This window comes from Corvus brachyrhynchos, unplaced genomic scaffold (genome assembly GCF_000691975.1).
Source record: "Corvus brachyrhynchos isolate BGI_N302 unplaced genomic scaffold, ASM69197v1 scaffold191, whole genome shotgun sequence".
Lineage (NCBI taxonomy): Eukaryota > Metazoa > Chordata > Aves > Passeriformes > Corvidae > Corvus > Corvus brachyrhynchos.
This window is the reverse complement of record NW_008236487.1, coordinates 2,056,077-2,073,750: the sequence shown is the minus strand read 5'-3', so window position 1 is coordinate 2,073,750 and position 17,674 is coordinate 2,056,077. Positions and strand designations below refer to the sequence as shown.

The 17,674-nt window shown below is 43.8% G+C and overlaps 1 protein-coding gene across 10 annotated transcripts in view; it reads left to right on the top strand.

Moving 5' to 3' along the window:
• The window catches only part of MICAL3 (microtubule associated monooxygenase, calponin and LIM domain containing 3), a 159,656-nt gene that overhangs the window by 120,725 nt on the left and 21,257 nt on the right, over nucleotides 1-17,674 (top strand). For 5 of the 10 annotated variants that reach the window (XM_017726254.1, XM_017726255.1, XM_017726256.1 and 2 more), the window contains 8 exons: nucleotides 573-662; nucleotides 3,730-3,867; nucleotides 6,000-6,062; nucleotides 9,254-9,358; nucleotides 9,953-10,087; nucleotides 10,490-10,581; nucleotides 12,113-13,982; nucleotides 14,891-14,985. In XM_017726254.1, the coding sequence (XP_017581743.1) occupies nucleotides 573-662; nucleotides 3,730-3,867; nucleotides 6,000-6,062; nucleotides 9,254-9,358; nucleotides 9,953-10,087; nucleotides 10,490-10,581; nucleotides 12,113-13,982; nucleotides 14,891-14,985 (2,588 nt within the window). Of the gene's footprint in view, nucleotides 1-572; nucleotides 663-3,729; nucleotides 3,868-5,999; nucleotides 6,063-9,253; nucleotides 9,359-9,952; nucleotides 10,088-10,489; nucleotides 10,582-12,112; nucleotides 13,983-14,890; nucleotides 14,986-16,806; nucleotides 16,855-17,674 lie in introns of all 10 variants that reach the window. The other 5 variants (XM_017726260.1, XM_017726261.1, XM_017726253.1 and 2 more) reach the window with 4 other exon arrangements.

The following is a 17,674-nucleotide window of genomic DNA, read 5'->3' as shown; positions in this document are numbered from 1 at the left end:
TCCTTCCCCTGTGTTTGTCTCAGTCATCAAAACGCAAAGTTTGTGCTCAGAATAGACATGTTTCCAGTGTTTCACCACCATGCCAAATTTTTCACTGCTCTTGTCTTTGTCTTTATACTCACATTTCCTTTTTGTGGAGACTTGTAGGCTCCAAAGAGCTTTTTCGTAAAGGTCTTTGGCTGCCTACTGCAAGCAGAGGTCCAGTTTTGTGAGTCTTTGTGGCAGTGTCATTGATGAGCTCAGCAGGCTCCTTGGCTACTTTCTCAATGTAGGAGCTGAATGTTCATGAGTGAAGTCTGTGGAAATCAAGACTTCTTTATAAGTATGGTAACATGCATGTCGTGTGTTCAGTCTGCTGAGCTGTGGTGCTCTTGGACGGATGTTGTTTCATTCCAGCAGTTTTCCTGTCAGGCACTTTGGATACAGCGGGAGTACGGGGAGTTGCTGCATTTCCAGACAGTCTCTCTTTCTGATCCTGTCCTCTCTGTTTCTCTCTCTCCCTCTCTCCATGACTTGTGTGTGTACACGCGTGTCTGGTGTTAAATGTGGATGTGTGCTTCCCTCTGCTGTAGAGGGGGAGTATAACCCTTGGGAGAGAGAGCTGCAGCAAGGCCTCTGGCTTCAACATCTCTCAGATGAAGAGGACTCGGGTACACAGAAAGGTACCCGTACACCATCTCCACTTCCACTTCCCCAAAGGAGCAGGGAATGTATTAAAGAGCAGGTCCCACATGAAGAGTTTCTGTGTTTTATTTAATTGCGTTACCAGCTCCCTCAAAACCGATTCAGTAGCTGTTGTTCATCTCGTGGTTCAAGTGCCATAAATCAGATCTGTCATTGCCACTGTTTTAGGCAGGTGATAAAGGTGCTGAGTACCTCAGGATGTCTAGAAAACCTGGACAATTTGCTACTGTAATTTGCATGAGCAGTGACCCCCAGGTAATAAGGAGTTCCAGATTTGTTCTATACATGCAGACTGCTTGCACCTGTGCATTATCTCAGACACATGGGACACATCAGAAGTACTGCCTTCAGACTGCTTGTGCCAGTAAATTTGCTTTTTTTGTTGTCCTCTGTGTGTGTCTGTCTGTGGGGAGAGTCTGGAAGGCAACTAATCAAGCTACAGCAATCCCTCAAGATTCTTCAGTTACATAATGGTCATAAAATTAATCAGACATTCAAATCTAACTGGTTGTGTCATTTTCCATGATGCATTTTCTTGCAGTTTATTTTTAATAGTTGGGTTTTTTTGTAACACTTGGTCCTAATAGCTTGTTAATCTCTGATTCCCTCCCTGTGGTTTATTAGAGCCAGAATACATAAGAGGAAAATCCAAGTGCCTTTCTGCATGTAAGGGGGCATATGCAGTTGTCAGACTGCATATTTCGCAGTTTATGATTGTAATAACAGTAGCTTAGCTTCCAACTAACTTTTTTTTTTTTTTCCTCAAGAGAAAAAAAAAGTGGAAGTGTTATAATTTTTTTGCCATTTAACTCTTCTGTGATAAGAATGAGAAGTATTAGTAAGGTGGCTGAAGGGCATCCCTGGAGAAGTTCCCCCTGTTGCAGTTGCTAGGGTGCTTCAGACCTGACTCTTAAGGAGCTGGTTTGCAGGTGGCTCCTTATTCCAATGAAGTGAAAACACTGAGCCAGCCCACAGCTTATAAAGTGCTGGTGGGTGCTACAATGGCAATGGAGGAAAGCTACCATTCCAAATCTAAGTGCAATTAATGTTCAGCTTCCTGCAAAGCTTAGCAGACAGTCCTGAGGAAAGGCTGTGCCAGGTGTTGTTTGACGTTCTCAAGCACTTAGACATTAAAGAAGTGTAAGGTTTGCCTCTAAGCCAAGCAGCAGCCCTTCATGTCTGGCTGTGCTGCTCATTATTTATTGGAGAAGGTGAGAGGGACGGGACAGGCTCGGGCCTCTGTGCAGAGGCTTGTGGAGAAACTAAAGGTGTGTATGTTACAGTGGTCTAAATCCCAGAGCAATCCATTTTAAAACACGTAGATCACGTGGGACCTGCTCTTTCCGAGCCTTGCTGAGTGACTCTGTACTTCTCAGCCATTGCTGGCAAACCTAAACCCTTTAACACAAAACTTTGTGTGGCGATGCAAACGCTAACTCTACTCATCCTGGGGCCTGCATGCGAGTGCTTTGGTACGGAGCGGGAACAGCCCGGGTTCCTGTCCCTGCAGGATGTCCAGTGCCTCTGGTAGCCCATGTGGTTGTGCCAATTGATACAAAAACTCTCTGTGAGGCAAAAGAGACATAAAGCTGCAGAATACTTGGCTACGTTGTGAATCCTGCTCTGCATTTGAGTTTGTGCCTCTGAGCCCTTTTCCCTTTAATAACCGTCTGCTGATTCTGTCCTTCCTGCAGTTCCTTCTGCCTGTTTCTTCTGCGGTTTTAATGCCAAATCTCACACGTAGTCATTCCTGAAACGGAAATCCCGAACACTTTGTCATGTCTGGGGAAAACATGGCTGGGAGAGAGGAACTTGTTAAAATGAGACAGCAGGAAATAATGAGCGCAAGCTCTAAATGCTGCTAATGTGTCTTGTTTCCTTCAAACACTCGAGCACCGTATGAAAATCTAACTGCTTTTGAGGTTCTAAAGAGCTGCAGCAGTGCTTTGCCCTACTCAGTGGTAATACAGTTGTGAAAATTGACTTCCTACTTTATAAAGTAAGTGGGCATTTTCCTTCCAGGTTAAGACGTTTTCTTTGGAAGACCCTCCTGCAGACAGTGAACAGGTGAACACCTGTCCATTTTATTATGGATAAATGAATTATGAGTTACTGTCCCAGAGCAGACAGCAATAGAGACAGGGTCTATAAATTTAATACCTCAGAGTAAGTGCTCCCAAGGCAGCTGTTCTGCAGAAGTTAAACAAGCTCATCAATGGCTTTAGGTGCCCATTGTTCTCTTTGACATTCCATAAGTAGCTAAGCTTTGTGTAGGCAGGGATTTGAGGAGTAATGCAATTTCTCTTAAACAGAGTAATTTGTGCGACAGGAATTCCCTGCTGGGGAGCTGTTAAGTCACAACCAAAATGCTGTTACCCTTCAGAAAAATATTCTCCCTTTGAGCAAGTCAGTACAAAAGAGCCAGGAGTAAACAAAGAGGTGTTTTATGTGCCCATGTGTTCATATGCACATACATATATGAAACTCTCCGATCCATCATGTTACTTAATTCACAAAGAAGTGTGTACCCAGCCTAGAAAGAAGTACCTAACCCAGTAGTGGGGAATGAAAAACCTTTTGTCTTGGTGCATCAATCAGATGGAGATTGTCCCTCCCCTTCAGCAGCAATACATCTTTGGCAGTAATCATAACGAATGGGCTGAAGGAGCTGGAAATTTCTGCTAAATTGGTATTTACATACCATGTACTGTCGGACACCCAGAGAACGTCTTTCATTTCAGGGAAGCTTCTTGCAGCAGACATGATCTCTAAAGATGGTTTTAATAGCATCCCTCTGCCTTTGGAATGGCGTTATTCAGCTTTGATGGGAAGCCTGAGGAGCGCTGTATTGGTGTATGCGTGCACACACAATGCTGAGCTTTTTCTGTCTGTCTTGCAAACTGACCTTAGCCAATAATATTTTCTTTTCTTATTTCCTTTCCTATGATGTGCTACCTTTCCTTTCCACTGTTCTCCCATCTTTTCCTCCCTGCCCTTCATACACCCCGCCTGCAACCTGTTATGCCATTGCCCTCCTCCTGCTAGCTGGAAACCTTAGGCTGCAGCAGATTGTAAATCCGGTTGATCCTCTGGAGATCCTGGCAGATGTGCACTGGACACACATCCGTGAAAAAGAGGAGGAGGAAAAAATGGTCTCAGCCTCAAAGTCCTCCACCTCCAGAGGTAATCTCCCCCAAGTCCCACACCATCAGTTCTTGGATCACAGTTGCAGCTGTTTAACTCTGTTGCTTCTGCGCCCTTCAAGAGCAGTGACTTCAGCAGGGGCAGCAGTGATTGAAAGGAACTACTTTCAAATTGCACTGAAATTACACTTGGTTAAACATTTTGCTTTTCAGGTCAGTGTGTGTTTAAAATTGCTGCTTTCTCAGCTCCGTGGCTGTGACTTCTGACCTATTTGTCTGCCTGCTTTGAGTCCGTAGCATTTGTCCTCACCACACACAATTTGGTAGTGCTGGCAATCAGCCCTCTGTAACTGACTAGGGATGCCAGTGGTAGTAGTCTCGTGCTTTTTGTGTCAGTGAGGACTCTACACTTTTTAGGGAAAACTGAGGGGCTGCGTTGTGTAGCTACTAGAACAAAGATTGAACAGGGTCAGCTTCTGTATGGAGCATATTTCTCTGGGGCTTCTTTTTCAAGTATGTAACTGCCTCTGGTATTAGCAGGGAATGGTGGGAGTCAAAGGGCTTGCAAATCTGATCAGTGGGGGGTTTGACTCGCTGTCTGTAAGATTTGACAGTGTATCTACCTTGAATGTGAGATGCAAGCTGTCAGTTACTCAAAGGAAAACTCTGGAGGGGGAAAATGCCTATAGTCTAGATCTCATGTGAGCAGCTTCCAGCAGTCCCTGCTGACCTTGTTCTAGGCTGTGTTACAGCGTGTTTTAAGGTAAGTATGTCATAAGTGCTTTACCTGTGGGTTTAAATAAAACTCCACCATGCAGTCGATGAGCAGTGGTCTTCTCTCAGTCTGCAGCTATGGTGACAGAATTGTAGAGGGAGTATATATGCTGTGAGAAGGGGTGTCTTTCACAGCAAATGTGAAATTAGGTTAAAAAGTCTGCAGCTCTACCTCATGATACTTGATTCTCTTCTATTCCAGATAATCATCTTTTCCTTATAGTTTTAGATGTTTGGTGTAATTTGTTTTTTTAATCCTGGTCTACCTTGATACACAATTCCAGATCAGTTTGGCTGTACTTTTATTTGCAGTTTGTAGAATGCACTGGGACTTTCTGGTGTGAAATCAGCTCCCTACAAATTAGAGATGGGTATTTTGTTTCCACTGCAGCCACAGAAATAGGCTGTGTCCAACTGTGTGAAACTTACAGTATTTCTAGAGTGCTTGATTATTGTTTAAAAAACACGGAGTAAAAAATGTTAACATGGTTTCTTAACTTTACAACAATTAAGGTTACTTGTGCTTCTGCTTGGGGGTCTGTGTCACTCTGGTTTCCAATTTTTTATTTTAATTTGTATTTTATAATCCTTACTTTTCTGTGGTGTACTGTTACAGTTGCCAGCAACAGGTGATCTTTCCAAAATTGATTTTGTGGCCTTTCCAAATTCCTTCGGGAAGGGAGTCAGTATTTCCTTTCTGTCCCCTGAAACTGGGCCAAGCTAGGACTATCCTGATTTATGATTAACTTCTTCTATTGCTGTAGGTGTGTGCAGGTGTGATCAGCAGTTTGGGTATTTAAAAGGCTGTTGTCAATATGTGTTTGTGGCCACGCTCTGAGTTTTCAACTTCAGTTCAATAGGCAGATTGTTCCTGTCTGAGGAGCTGTATTCTGTGATCCGAGGTGTTTGGAGAGCCCACTGGCAGCAGCAGTGATGAGGTTTGATGTGACAGCCTGGGACAGTGTCACAGTTCCCTGGAGTCCCTCTCATTTTGCTTTGGGAGCTGCTCTTCACCTGCTGGCATGGGCCCCTGGGCAGCGCAGCTTCTGGGACACCTGAGACCCCTCTCATTGCTCAGCTCTTCCTTCTCTCAGTCTCCCTCCTCTGCAGAGTTTCTAGGGGAGCACAGTAACAGCAACCTGCTGTTCAGATGGAGTGTTCCTCTCACTGTGCCACACATGTTTCCTCTGACATTACAGATTCAAAAGGAAGATTAGGCCCCTGACATCTGTGTGTTATCTTGATTTAATTCTCAAGCCTGGAGCTGGTTGTTTGAAATTTCATAGGTTTTATTCCTGTATTTGCTACTGAAAAGTTTCCCTCTGTCACTCTTCTGTTTTAGACACTGACTGATGGTCTAATTTTGGTTTCTTACAATTTATTGTTTTTTAAATTCAGCATCCGACCTTCCCTCCGTACGCCATGAGGCGGTACAGGCGTGGCTGGAGACGGTCCCTGGAGGTAGTTTGGTGATGTTCTATGTATTCCAATGCACAATAACCCTGCCCGTCTCTTCTCCGTGCCTTCAGCAGCTGAGCTGGTACCTTAACCCTGGAACTTACGGCCCTGTCGCTACTGCATGAGTGGACGTGGAGGGGGTAGGGGAGTGTGCATGTCCGCCTTGCTCAGACAGCCCCTTCTCGCATGAACTCCACACTCATCGTAACCCCTCTGAAGGCAGGCCAAAGACAGCTCATCCTGGGTGGAATCATGGAGGAGGGATCTAGCTGAGCGCTTTGATTTGCTTTGTAAACTGAAGATGGGACCGGTTTTTCTTCCCCCAGCCCCTAGAGTAAAGGAACATGGGGCTTTCTTGCAGTTGAAAGCTTAAGTGCCAGAGAGTGCTTAAAGCAAGTGCACTTCTCTGTAGCAGCTGCAAACTGTAGTTATGTGGTGAAGAAAACGGGAAAGAAGAATAAGTCGAAGCTAAGGTCTTTAGGAATAGTGGTTGTTGTGTCTCCTTTGACCTGGCATTCACGTTATTCAGGAAAGCCTCAAGAATGTTGAAGGGTGGCAGAGCTCAGCTGATTCTTTTTGCGTGGTCCTCTAAGCTCTCTTACAAACTGATGAGCCTGAAGATTCTGGGATGACAGTGAGGGAGTACATTGTGTAAAGCTGTGAAGGTGTCTAAATCAGTGGAAGAGTCTGTGCTAGGTAGTTGACCTACAGCTGAGTTGCTTTGGCACATCAGAATAGCCAGCTTGCCTTTTAAACTTCGCTTCTGCTGCTGCTTTGGCAAGTCAGCAGTGTTTACAAGATGTCTGCACACGATGCAGGCTGCTCACAGCTGCCAGCTAATACGAACCAAGTGCTGATCCCAGTTTCTGGCTGCCGTAGTGTGTAACTTCTGAGTTACTGTGTGACAGCTTTTGGCCTCTTGCTCCTTACCCTAACTGCATATATGTATATGCACAGTATATGTATAATATAACCAGCCACCTGCAAGCTTTCCATGTCCCTCAGAAGGGGATCCACCCTTGCACCAAGTTGTTACTTATTGATGCATCTGTAATCTTCCATTGAGTTTTTGTGTATCAACCTATTTAAAACCTGATTTTCTCCTCTCTCTCCAACACAATCTGTGTGTGTCACGTTCATTCATGGTTTCCGGATCTGAAGACCCACACATACATAATTGTGGATTCAGATATTCTTAACGTCAATCATGTTTTTTGCAAGTTTTCATTAAGATTACTCACATTTGCTGTTACCATAAAGCCATTCCATGACATTATCATTTCCAGAATAACATAAGCTATTGCGTACCTAAGCAGCAATCAGACTGGAGTATGGTTTGATTTTGTTCAGTAGATTTATAAATGCTCCTGTGGGCAGTCCAGCCTTTGCCACATGATTAAGTTTTCCTGTGCTTGGCATTGGTGAGGGTCTGGATTTGATAATCCTCTGACGTAAAGGAATAGGCCCGTACGTGATCACACATGAGTGGAACTGCCTTTTCAGAGTAGCTGACAAAATAAACTAGTCCATACATTCCTGTCTGAATAATACTACAGAGCATGAAAAAAAGAAAGTTCTCAGGTTGAAGGAAGAAGACAAACCACCTGCTGAAGGCTGTTTTGAAATAAGCAAACACCCTTATTAAGGGAGAGGCTGCAAGACCTCAGTTTTAGGGAGGGTTAGTTTGTTTTCAAGATTGTCTTAATTAGCAGTGATAGAAATAGTTCCAAGAGTCACTAGTAGAAAACCAAAGGATCAGATCCTGCTCCCTGACTCGGGAGGAAGCTGGCCCACCATGGTTCATTCCCACGTGGCTTAACTTGTGCCATCCAGAATCAGGGGGCTACATTTGGGCTGGAAACAGCCTCCAGCCTTCCCCTGGGAATTCACTGCTGGGAGCTGTGCCTGGTGCCCTCTTCAGGAGGACAGTTTGACACTGCATGTTCAGGCCTAGAGACTTGCACCACTTGGGTTACTGGTAGAGGTGCAATCAAGGTAGTTATAAACATCTCTTATCATTGGTATAGAGCTGTATCCTATGTGTAAAATTGGCAAATTGCTTCATAAGACATGCTGGCTGTGTACACATTTGCAGCAGGGTGTACAACAGAGTTAAATGTCTGCATGTTGTTGAATGTGAATTGATAACTCGCTGCACACTTTTAAAATTGTAGTTCATTGATGCTACTGTGGAAACAAAAACTGGAAGTGCTCGCTTTTTTTAATATATAAGTTATGTTTGATGAAAATGTTTAACCAAAAAAACCCCAAAAAAGGCAGCAAATCATCCATTGCACAGGTTTTTTTTAAAGTATCATTTAATAATGAAATTTATACACCACACTTTGGTCTTGTCTCTCCTCCTGTAATTAAATCCTGTCACAAGCAGTAGTGTCAGATGTCATAGTTCTCAGAGTTACAAATTCAAGAATCCCTTCTTTATTTTGACCCAGCAAATCAAATTGTGGTCTGTAAATGAAAAAAAGAGTTTTGAATATGTAATTTTAATTACTTAAAAGTATCTCAATTAATGATCTGTGACAGAAAAAAGGTTTTATATATGTCATTTTAATTACTTGAAAGTATCTCAATTTGTGCGCTAGTCGCTTGTACAGCATTTGCATTTTCTTAGACCTTATTACCAAAGACTGCTGTAGCTGCACAGAGTTAAACAGTTTCCAAGTGTAATAATGGTCAGTCCCGTACCTAGACTCCATCTTTTACTTACACCCTCAAAGTCTGTTTCAAGATGAACAGTCCTGGTTAATTGTGAGGTTTCAGTTTTGACCTAATACACACATGCTATCAAGTGGTGGTAATTTTCTGGTGTGGTAAAGAAAAAACCAAAATCTTCCTGGGAGAACAGTAACCTTTATTCTGGTTTGAGGTCCTCCCAGTCCCCTTCTTGTTTAATTTTTCATAACATCTGTTGCTCAGAAAAGCCCTGGCAGCTTTCACTGCAAGTGCCTTTGGAGACTCCCCAAGGGCAGGCGTTCCTTGATTCGTTGGAGTCTGCAAGTGTCACTTCACCATAGATGTCTCTCCAGGTGACACATGTCAGGATTTCTTGTTTTGACAGTAATTAATAAACATCTCCAGTATAAACTGTTGGTACAGTTCTATATTGAACGTTTTCACTGTGTAGTGTTTGTTTTCTTTTCTTTTTTTTTCCTCAATATTTGAATATATTCTAGCTCCATGTGAGGAGGATGATGTGGAGGATGAGCTGGGCACAGAGCCTGCAGACACAGAAGGGCAGGCAGGTGAAGAGGGAGACACGGGTGCAGAGCTGGACGATGGTAGGGTACCACTGTGCCGCCTTTAAACCTGTTGTGTGAACAGAACTGTGTTGGCAATGAACACTTTGCATGAGGGTACTTAAATCTGGTCTTATTTTTAGAGGTGTGGGAGTTTGTTTCAAATATTCGAGAGGCAGCCAGGAGTGAGGGACAAAAAGAAAGAGAAGAACCTCAGTGTCCTGGATTATGTAATGAATTTCTCATGTCCTCTCACCACGTGTCTTGTGTCTGTATTCACTGCTGATCCTGATGAATAACAAAAATAGAATTAAACTTGTGAAAGTTCCATAATACTGCATCAGAATCCTTCCCTTGCTATTGTAAAATTAACTGCATATGGCAGAAAACAGTGAAAATTTTCCAGAGAACTGATAAGGCAGGACTTCAGTTGCTGGTTTAACTCTTGGTACTAACAGTCCAATCATTTACTGCTTACATTTACTGCTTAAATGACTAATTGTCACACCGAGAAAGGAGTGAACATTTAGGTGTTCAGGTTATGAAAGTGGTTAGCACCACATGAATAGGAAATACTATGTCCCAATGGACTTGTATCCAGGTTCTCTTGGTTTTTTCCCACCCATCCATGATCAGATGACATCGCATCTGATGCAGAGGCGGAGTTTCGCTTACGTCGGGGACACGTAGAAGGGCCAGAGCTAAAAGTCTCTGAGGATGAAGAAGATGAAGAAGAAGAAGCAGAAGGTGCTTCTCACAGTGTGACAGAAGGTAATCACTTTCTCTTCAGTGCTTGAATGATGTTAATTGCATTTGAGATAGTCTATACAGTTATGGGGTTTAGGAGAAGAGAGTCTCTTGGATTTGAACCATCTCAGTATTCTCAGTGGCAAGGTCTGTGCTTGCATTAACATTTTGAGAAGAATGTTCTGAATCCATTATACAGCTTTGTAAAATGTGAGAACGCTTCTAACTTCTTTTTTCTTGTAGAAGTTGTTACATTAAAAAGCTTGTACTATTTTGGACATTTAAAAATTTATGTCTGTGTTACAGATGTGCATCCAGAATTTGTAAAAAGCCGAGATATTTGTCACTACTCTCTGTGTATAACATTTAAAAAAAGTAGAATATTAATGGTCTTATGTGTTTTTGGAACATTTTTCCTTTCCCTAGATCCATGCAAGCCATCCATCCCTATCCAGCCCCCTAGTGACAGTGTTCTTCCTCTGTCTCCAGCTGCTAGTCCCAAAGCAAAACAAGCAGAGGTAAGAAAGGGAGTCTTTGACATTTTCTACTTAGCACCTGTAGTTCAATGAAAGAGTTTGTTGGATAACCTAATGAGGAGTGACATCAGTGGGCTCTCCTTCTTTCCTGTCTCTAATATTTATGTTGATCTTGAAATCTCACTTCATTTAGGCTTAAAATATAACGTATACTATCTTTCTTTCCTATCTTCAGAGTGTAGTGGCTTTATCACAGCCACACCAGTTCCCATCACAAAGCCCCGGGAAGAATTACACAGGGCAGGGCATTTTAATTTCAGTGAGCACTTAACAACAGGGAAATGTGACAAATGAGGGGAGCCATAAGGAAGGTGTTTCCTGTTTAGCCTGGTCTGGCTGTCTTTTATGTACCAACAGCAGATTCTGTACAGTTGTAGTTGAAAATTACAGTAGTGACCAAAGCAGTACCTCTTTATTCCAGAGTTCAACATAGCTCAGCTTAAGGACGTGAGGCATGTCAGTGTTGTACTGTCATGTTGGCAGCCCTGGGAGGCAGCTTGCAAATCTACTGCAGTGTCTAAGAGCTGGAAGTACATGATCCTTAAAATGTTCAATTCAAGTTTTCCCTTCCAAATGTTTTGGGGTTTTGGTTTTTTTTTAAGGAATTGCTAAAATATTATCTTGGAGAGTTTTGGCATAGACCGGTTTACTTTTACAGTGGGCTGGGTGTGGTTTGCTGACAGCAATTGCTGACAACATTCACTTTCCATTAAAATAAAGTTTGGTTTTTTATGTCCATCTAATGATTCTATCAGACACAGTTATTGTTTAGCAGGCAGACGTTAGGACAAGGCCTAAATGCAGTTCTCAAGACTGTGTGTTTAATGTGTCATACAAACACACAGTGGGGGAGGCTTATGCTCTGATGATCGTGTGTCTGCATTCCAAAGAAAACTGGAGCAGAAGATGCTGTTGGAACACCAGAACTCAGTCAGAGGAGTCTGCTGCCAAAGGGTTAAATTGTCAAACAATGAGCTGTGCTCTTGAGTAAAAGGGCAGTCTGGATGCAGGAGAGGAAAACCAAAATTTCTCAGCTTATTAAGGGACAAGGTAATTGCAGCCTAATTTACTCTTAACAGAGAAAACATGGCAGCAGGTGCTCCTCAGCAGCAAAGTGCCATACGAGTGGGAGCTGGGGAGACTTGGATCAAATCTGTCAGAGGTAAGGGACCACCGCAATACACAGAGTTGGAGATTCAAAGGGAGAGAGAGAAAAGATAGAAATAGACTTATGGATTTTAATTTAGTGGTTTTTCTTCAAAAAATCCAATTTGCCTTGTTGTCATCTACCAAGCACAGTTTACAATGGGGCAGAAAAGCACACCACACTGTTGAGAAATCCTAAGTGATGTTCAATGCCTGCTGATGGGATGCTATACGTGGGTTTTTTCATACTTTGATACTTAGATGGTTTCCTTATTTCTAGATTTGTTAAAAGCAAAAAAAAAAAAAAAGAAACGTATTCTGGTGTGCCCAGTGACTATTAATATTTCCCTTTTTCATTTTTTTGTAGGATGTAGAAGATCCCCTGGCTGAAGTGTGCCGTGCAATAAAGTCCCCAGAGCCACGCTTTTTTCCTGAGCCTTTTGTTCTTGAGGAAAGTCCAAAGGATGAAATTCCCAAAGACAGGAAAGTTAAGAGCCCTTTGGTGCCACCTTCTCCAGTGTTGTCCCAGCCGGTTGCATCACCAGAGGCCATTGCACCCCCATCACTAGCAGAGTCTCAGCCAGGAGCCCCAGCACTGGCTTCATCCCCAGTGTTTCCTCAACTGCCTATCTGTTCCCAGCCTTTGCCTTCTGCTGAAACAGCCATTCCATCCCCAGTGGAGCCTCCAGTATGTTTCCAACCTGTCCCAGCCTTAACGTCTACTCCTTTGGCCAAACTGGCCCTTAGGGGCCAGGATGGTGAGGTGGAAAAACTGGGGAGCCCTACTACTGCAGAAGAAGCCCTGAAACGGAGCAGCCTTGTGGAAGAGTTCTGGATGAAGAGTGCTGAAATCCGGAGGAGCTTAGGGCTCACCCCCGTGGACAGAAACAAGCGCTCAGAGAGTAACTTCACTGTGTCTGCTCTGGAGACAACTCCTCAGAAGACTTTCAATAGCAGGAATATTTCAGGGGATGAAAGGATCCCTCCTGTGAAACCCCAGCCTGCCCCAAGAAGACAGGGACTGTCCAAGTTAGAAAACGAGCAGATTTCTCTGCTCACTCCGAAGTCTCCATCAGAAAAAGAGCTAAGGATTTCCAGTGAAGTACGGGGAGATGTATCCAGCAGTTCTGGGCTTGGCCTTCAGGAGAGCTCATCTAACATGAGAACTATGGCTAGCCAGAGCTTCAACACTTCCGACTCCACCATGCTGACTCCTCCATCGAGCCCGCCCCCACCACCTCCTCAGAATGAGGAACCAGCCACGCTGCGTAGAAAGAGGTACCAAGCACTCTGGCAGAACGAGGTCGAAGCCAGGTCACCTCCAACACCAGCATCAACACCTCCTGCTCCTCGACACCAGGAGCCTGCCCCTCCTGCCAAGGAGTCCCCCCCGGCCAAGAGAGACGACGTGCGGAAGTCGTTTGCAGAGAGCGTGGATGAGATTCCGTTCGCTGATGATGTGGAGGACACGTATGATGACAGGACAGAGGACTCAAGCCTTCACGAGAAGTTCTTTACACCTCCTACCAGTAGGCCAAGGCCAGAGAAACCACATCTTTTGCCCTTGGTCAAAGAAAATGGTGGTCCACCCTCACTGGAAGGAGGGGGTCACCAAAAGAAGAGAGTGTTCCCTGACATTTCTGTGGAGGCCAAGGAGCTTGCTGAAGAGAGAATGAGAGCCAGAGAGAAGTCTGTCAAGAGCCAGGTGCTCCGTGATGCCATGGCTAAACAATTGTGTAAGATGAAAGATATGGAGATGGCTGCTGCTGCTGGGGCCACAAGGGCACGAAAGGCATCTTCCATGCCCTTGAAGACCAAAGAGCTGTTCTATGACTCTCCAAAGCATTTGGCCTTGAAATTAGCAGAGGGATCCGCACGAAAACATAATTCTGCTACTGAGAAGTTCTCCACTCCTCCTGCTGATATGGCTGGACCTGAAGGGTCTGTCAGCTCTTCAGAAGGCTCCAGTGGGAAGAGTAAGAAAAGAAGTTCTCTCTTCTCCCCTCGTAAGAACAAAAAGGAGAAGAAATCCAAAAATGATAGCAGACTTTCTGACAAATCTAGTGGTGGGACAGAGGAAGCAACAAAGCCTAGGTCGTTATGGAAGTCTGTTTTCTCTGGCTATAAGAAAGACAAGAAGAAAAAGGCTGATGAGAAATCCTGCCCGAGTACTCCCTCAAGTAATGCCACTGTGGATTCTGGCAAGCACAAGGCCTCTCCATTGATTACAGCTGCAGGTATAACAGATTTGTGCCTCTGCACTGTGTGCTTTTCCTACTTTTCCAAAGTATCCTTCAAAGTAGTTTTGCTTTGCTTTGTCATTCAGCTGCTTTGCTAAATGCTGCTGCTCCCCAGTGTCAAACAGGCAGAGCAGGGTAAGTGCAAGGGACTGGATTTGTGTGTCTGTGTATTGACAGAATCCACTGAAAAAAAAATGGAACCCTAACTAAGAGTTCAACTCTCAATGTGTACAAGGCACATCTTTTTTCTGCCTTACATTTGAGAAACAATTTTTTGTTGGGATTTGTGGCGTTTCATCCCTATTTTAAATCTGATCTTCATGTTTCCTTTGGCTGGTCTCTTTTCTTTCTTTCCACCTGGCTCCATGGTGGTTGAAGACTTGAGAGATGCCATTACTCCTGTTCTCAGCAATCTGATGGCTGTCTGCTGATCTCTGAAGGAGGGATTTTGCAGCCTCCTGTAAATCTTTCCCATGTCCACCAGTTGCAGGCCGAGATGTTTAATGGCAGCTTGGGATACAGTAAAGAAGTTACCCCTAAATGCGATTGAAAGCGAACATGTTACATTTCTCTGGCATTGTACAAACAGCCAAAATAGAGCCAGCTGCTGTCCTTCCAAGTGCTGTATCTGTGCTAAGAGCATTGATACAGTACAAAGAGAGAACCATGACCATTTCTGACAGCATTTGAAGTAAGTGATGCTCTCTTAAAACAAAGCTCAAACTTGTGCTGGTCATTTTGTGGAGCAGGGCTTCTTTGGTCCCTCACAGGCAAAACAACTGAGACTGACATGAAAGGACTGAGTATTTTTCGTGCTCAAACAGCCTTCAACTGAGCTCTGAAGAGTTTACAGAAAGGATCATTACCACTTCTCTAACTTCCCTTTTTTATTCCTGACTTTGCAGATTTACAGCTCCGTCAGCACCTGAGTTTCTCAGAGGACTCCGACCTCTCCAGTGACGATATTCTGGAACGCTCCTCCCAGAAATCCAAACGAGAGGTACGTAGGTGGGAAATGCCTTTTAGATGGATCTAGCACCGTTCAGATCACAGACTCAGAGAATCCCATCAGAAACTTGGGTGATTAATGTTGTTGTTTTTACTCTTTCTCCCAGGGAGCAGGTTTTCCTGTAAGTCTGCTGACTGTCCTATCTAAAATAAGATGGTTTCACTTGTTTTCATGATTACAAGCTACTCTGTACTGTTATAAGGAGGATCCATTGTCTCACTGTCCCATTACTGTACTGGGCACTGCAAGGAGACGGACTGGCGTGTAGTCTCCTGGGTATTCCTTTTTCCCCTTTTAAAAAATGGGATTTTGTTTCCCCTTTTCCAGTCAGTGGGAACTCCACCCGACTGTCACAGCTTCTCAAATATGATGGATTGTGGCTTAGGCCCTTTCTCTGCCAATTCCTTCAGAACCTGTGCACCTTCAGATGCCTTAGATGTTCTCAAATGTGACTTTCTCCTACACGGGCACTTCTTCATTCTCCCAGCCCCTTCTATGACTGGGATGGTGTGGCTGGAGCCACTTGCTGGTGAAAATCAAGGCAATAAAGTTAGAGTACTTCAGCCTTTTCTATATCTTGGATAACCAGATTTCCAGTTTCCTTCTGGAGAGGGCCTGTGTTTTCCCTAGTATTCCTTTATCAGTGACATACCTACAGAAGCTTTCCTTGTTGCCATTGATGTCCCTGGGCAGATTTAATTTATCAGGGCCTTAGCTGTCCTAACCTGATCCCTGGCTGCTTGGAGAATTTCTCTGTATTCCTCCCAGGCTACCTGTCCTTGCTTCTACCCTCTGTAGACTTCTTTTCCTGTTTGAGTTTGTCCAGGAGCCTCTTGTTCATCCACACAGACCTCCCAGCATTTTTGCCTGACTTCCTGTTTGTTGGGATGCATTGCTTCTGAGGTTGGAGGAGGCAATCCTTGAATATTAACCAGCTCTCCTGGGCCCCTCCTCTCTCCAGGGCTTTATCCCATGGCACTCTACTAAGCAGATCCATGAAGAAGCCAAAGTCTGCTCTCCTGAAGTCCAGGGTAGGGAGCTCACTGTGCACCCTCCTTACTGGCCTAAAGATCTATTATAAGGATTTAGTTTAATTGCACACATTTTTATGTGGAAAATACATGGTGAAAGCAAAGTTTCAAAGCTAGCTGTTTTTCAGCTATTTGATTCAATTTTAGAACGTCACTATTAAAGCAAAAACAAGGGAATAATTTAAGGAATTGTTTGATCAGAGTAATGAAGAACCCTATTTTCATTCCTGGGAGCCTCTAAGCCCTGCTAGACAGAATTGACAAGGTTTGGAGGAGTAAGTAGAGATTGTACTGACCCCACAGAACACTAAGGCTCTTCTGGTACACCAAAATGAAAACTGTGTTCCCACTGTTCTTTCCTGGTGGTGCCTGGTACACAGGTTAAAAAAAAAGCTCAAGAAGAAGAGAGCATCTGGGAGGGCAATGTGACAGGCACAGGCCTGTTCCTCCTGTCTCAAACCTGTCGTCCCATGTGCACAAATTGGTCTCAGATGCCGAGTTAATCCTTGGCTGAGATGGCAAAGGTGTGGCAGTACTGCAAATTGAAGTGTCATATGAAATGTTTTCTAAGTATATGTAGTAGAATGAACTAGAATAGCTAATGAATTTAAGGCTGGTGGAAGAAATTGATGAACTAAATAGGAATTTTCTGTATTTACTTATCTCTCTTTTAATCTCTTTTCCTAGTTGGTCTAGATCTCATCTGAGAGGAAGATTATTCTGTTTTTATTTTATTCCCTTTTTTCTCTCCCCCTTCCATTCCCCCTTGCATGCCCTCAAGGCGTTTCATGAGAAATTCTGCATTTTCCAAGAGATGCAGAAGAATGAGGTACCTGGGGCCAGCAGAGGACATACCCAATACCTGGGGTTCAGATAAGAGTTAGAGTTACTGCTCTGCCCTCGGAGCTCCTTCCAGAGGAGGCAAGGATGCAGTAATGTCCATCCTTGTTTGCAGGCTTTGGACTGCCTTGATGGTAATTTTGTTTCTATGCTGAGCCACTTAGATTTAAAATGGCTCTTGCAGAAAGAAAGATCACATCTCTAAGCACTGGAGGGGATGGTAGGTGACAGTGGCAGATGCCTGGAATCCTCATACTGAAAGTATCTCACAAGCTCTGCTGAGGGTATGGGGGTAGTGTCTCATTTTCCCTCAAATGCTGTTACTGGAGTTACATTAAGAGTTTATTTACTCAGCCTCTGCTGAGTTTTCTTAAGACTAGTTTTGAGAATGTGTTTATTTAGAGGACATGGATGGGAAAACTCGACTTAGCTTGTTTTGTTGCATCCTATCTAAGGATGTAGAATATATATGCAAACACTGGAATGCCTTGTTGTCAAAAGAAATGTAACCAAACTTCGAGTCTGACCAAGCTGGGTTTGTACTGATTTGGGGCAGGAGTTGTATTTTTTAAGTTATAAACTGCCTGCTACTTATTATGGGTGAGAGCTGACTTACTGTGTGCTTCTTAACTTTTATGTGAACCCCTTCTCCAAACTGAAATCCTGTTCGTGCTGCTTTTTTGCTAATGTAGTGAGCTTGCTTCCCAGACAGCCTGCTCTGTTTAGCCTATTCTTTGTGATCAGCAGTGAATTAATTCAGTGTTGTTTAAGGTGGTGTCTTTGAAGAGAAGTATCTTGTAAAGCATTCT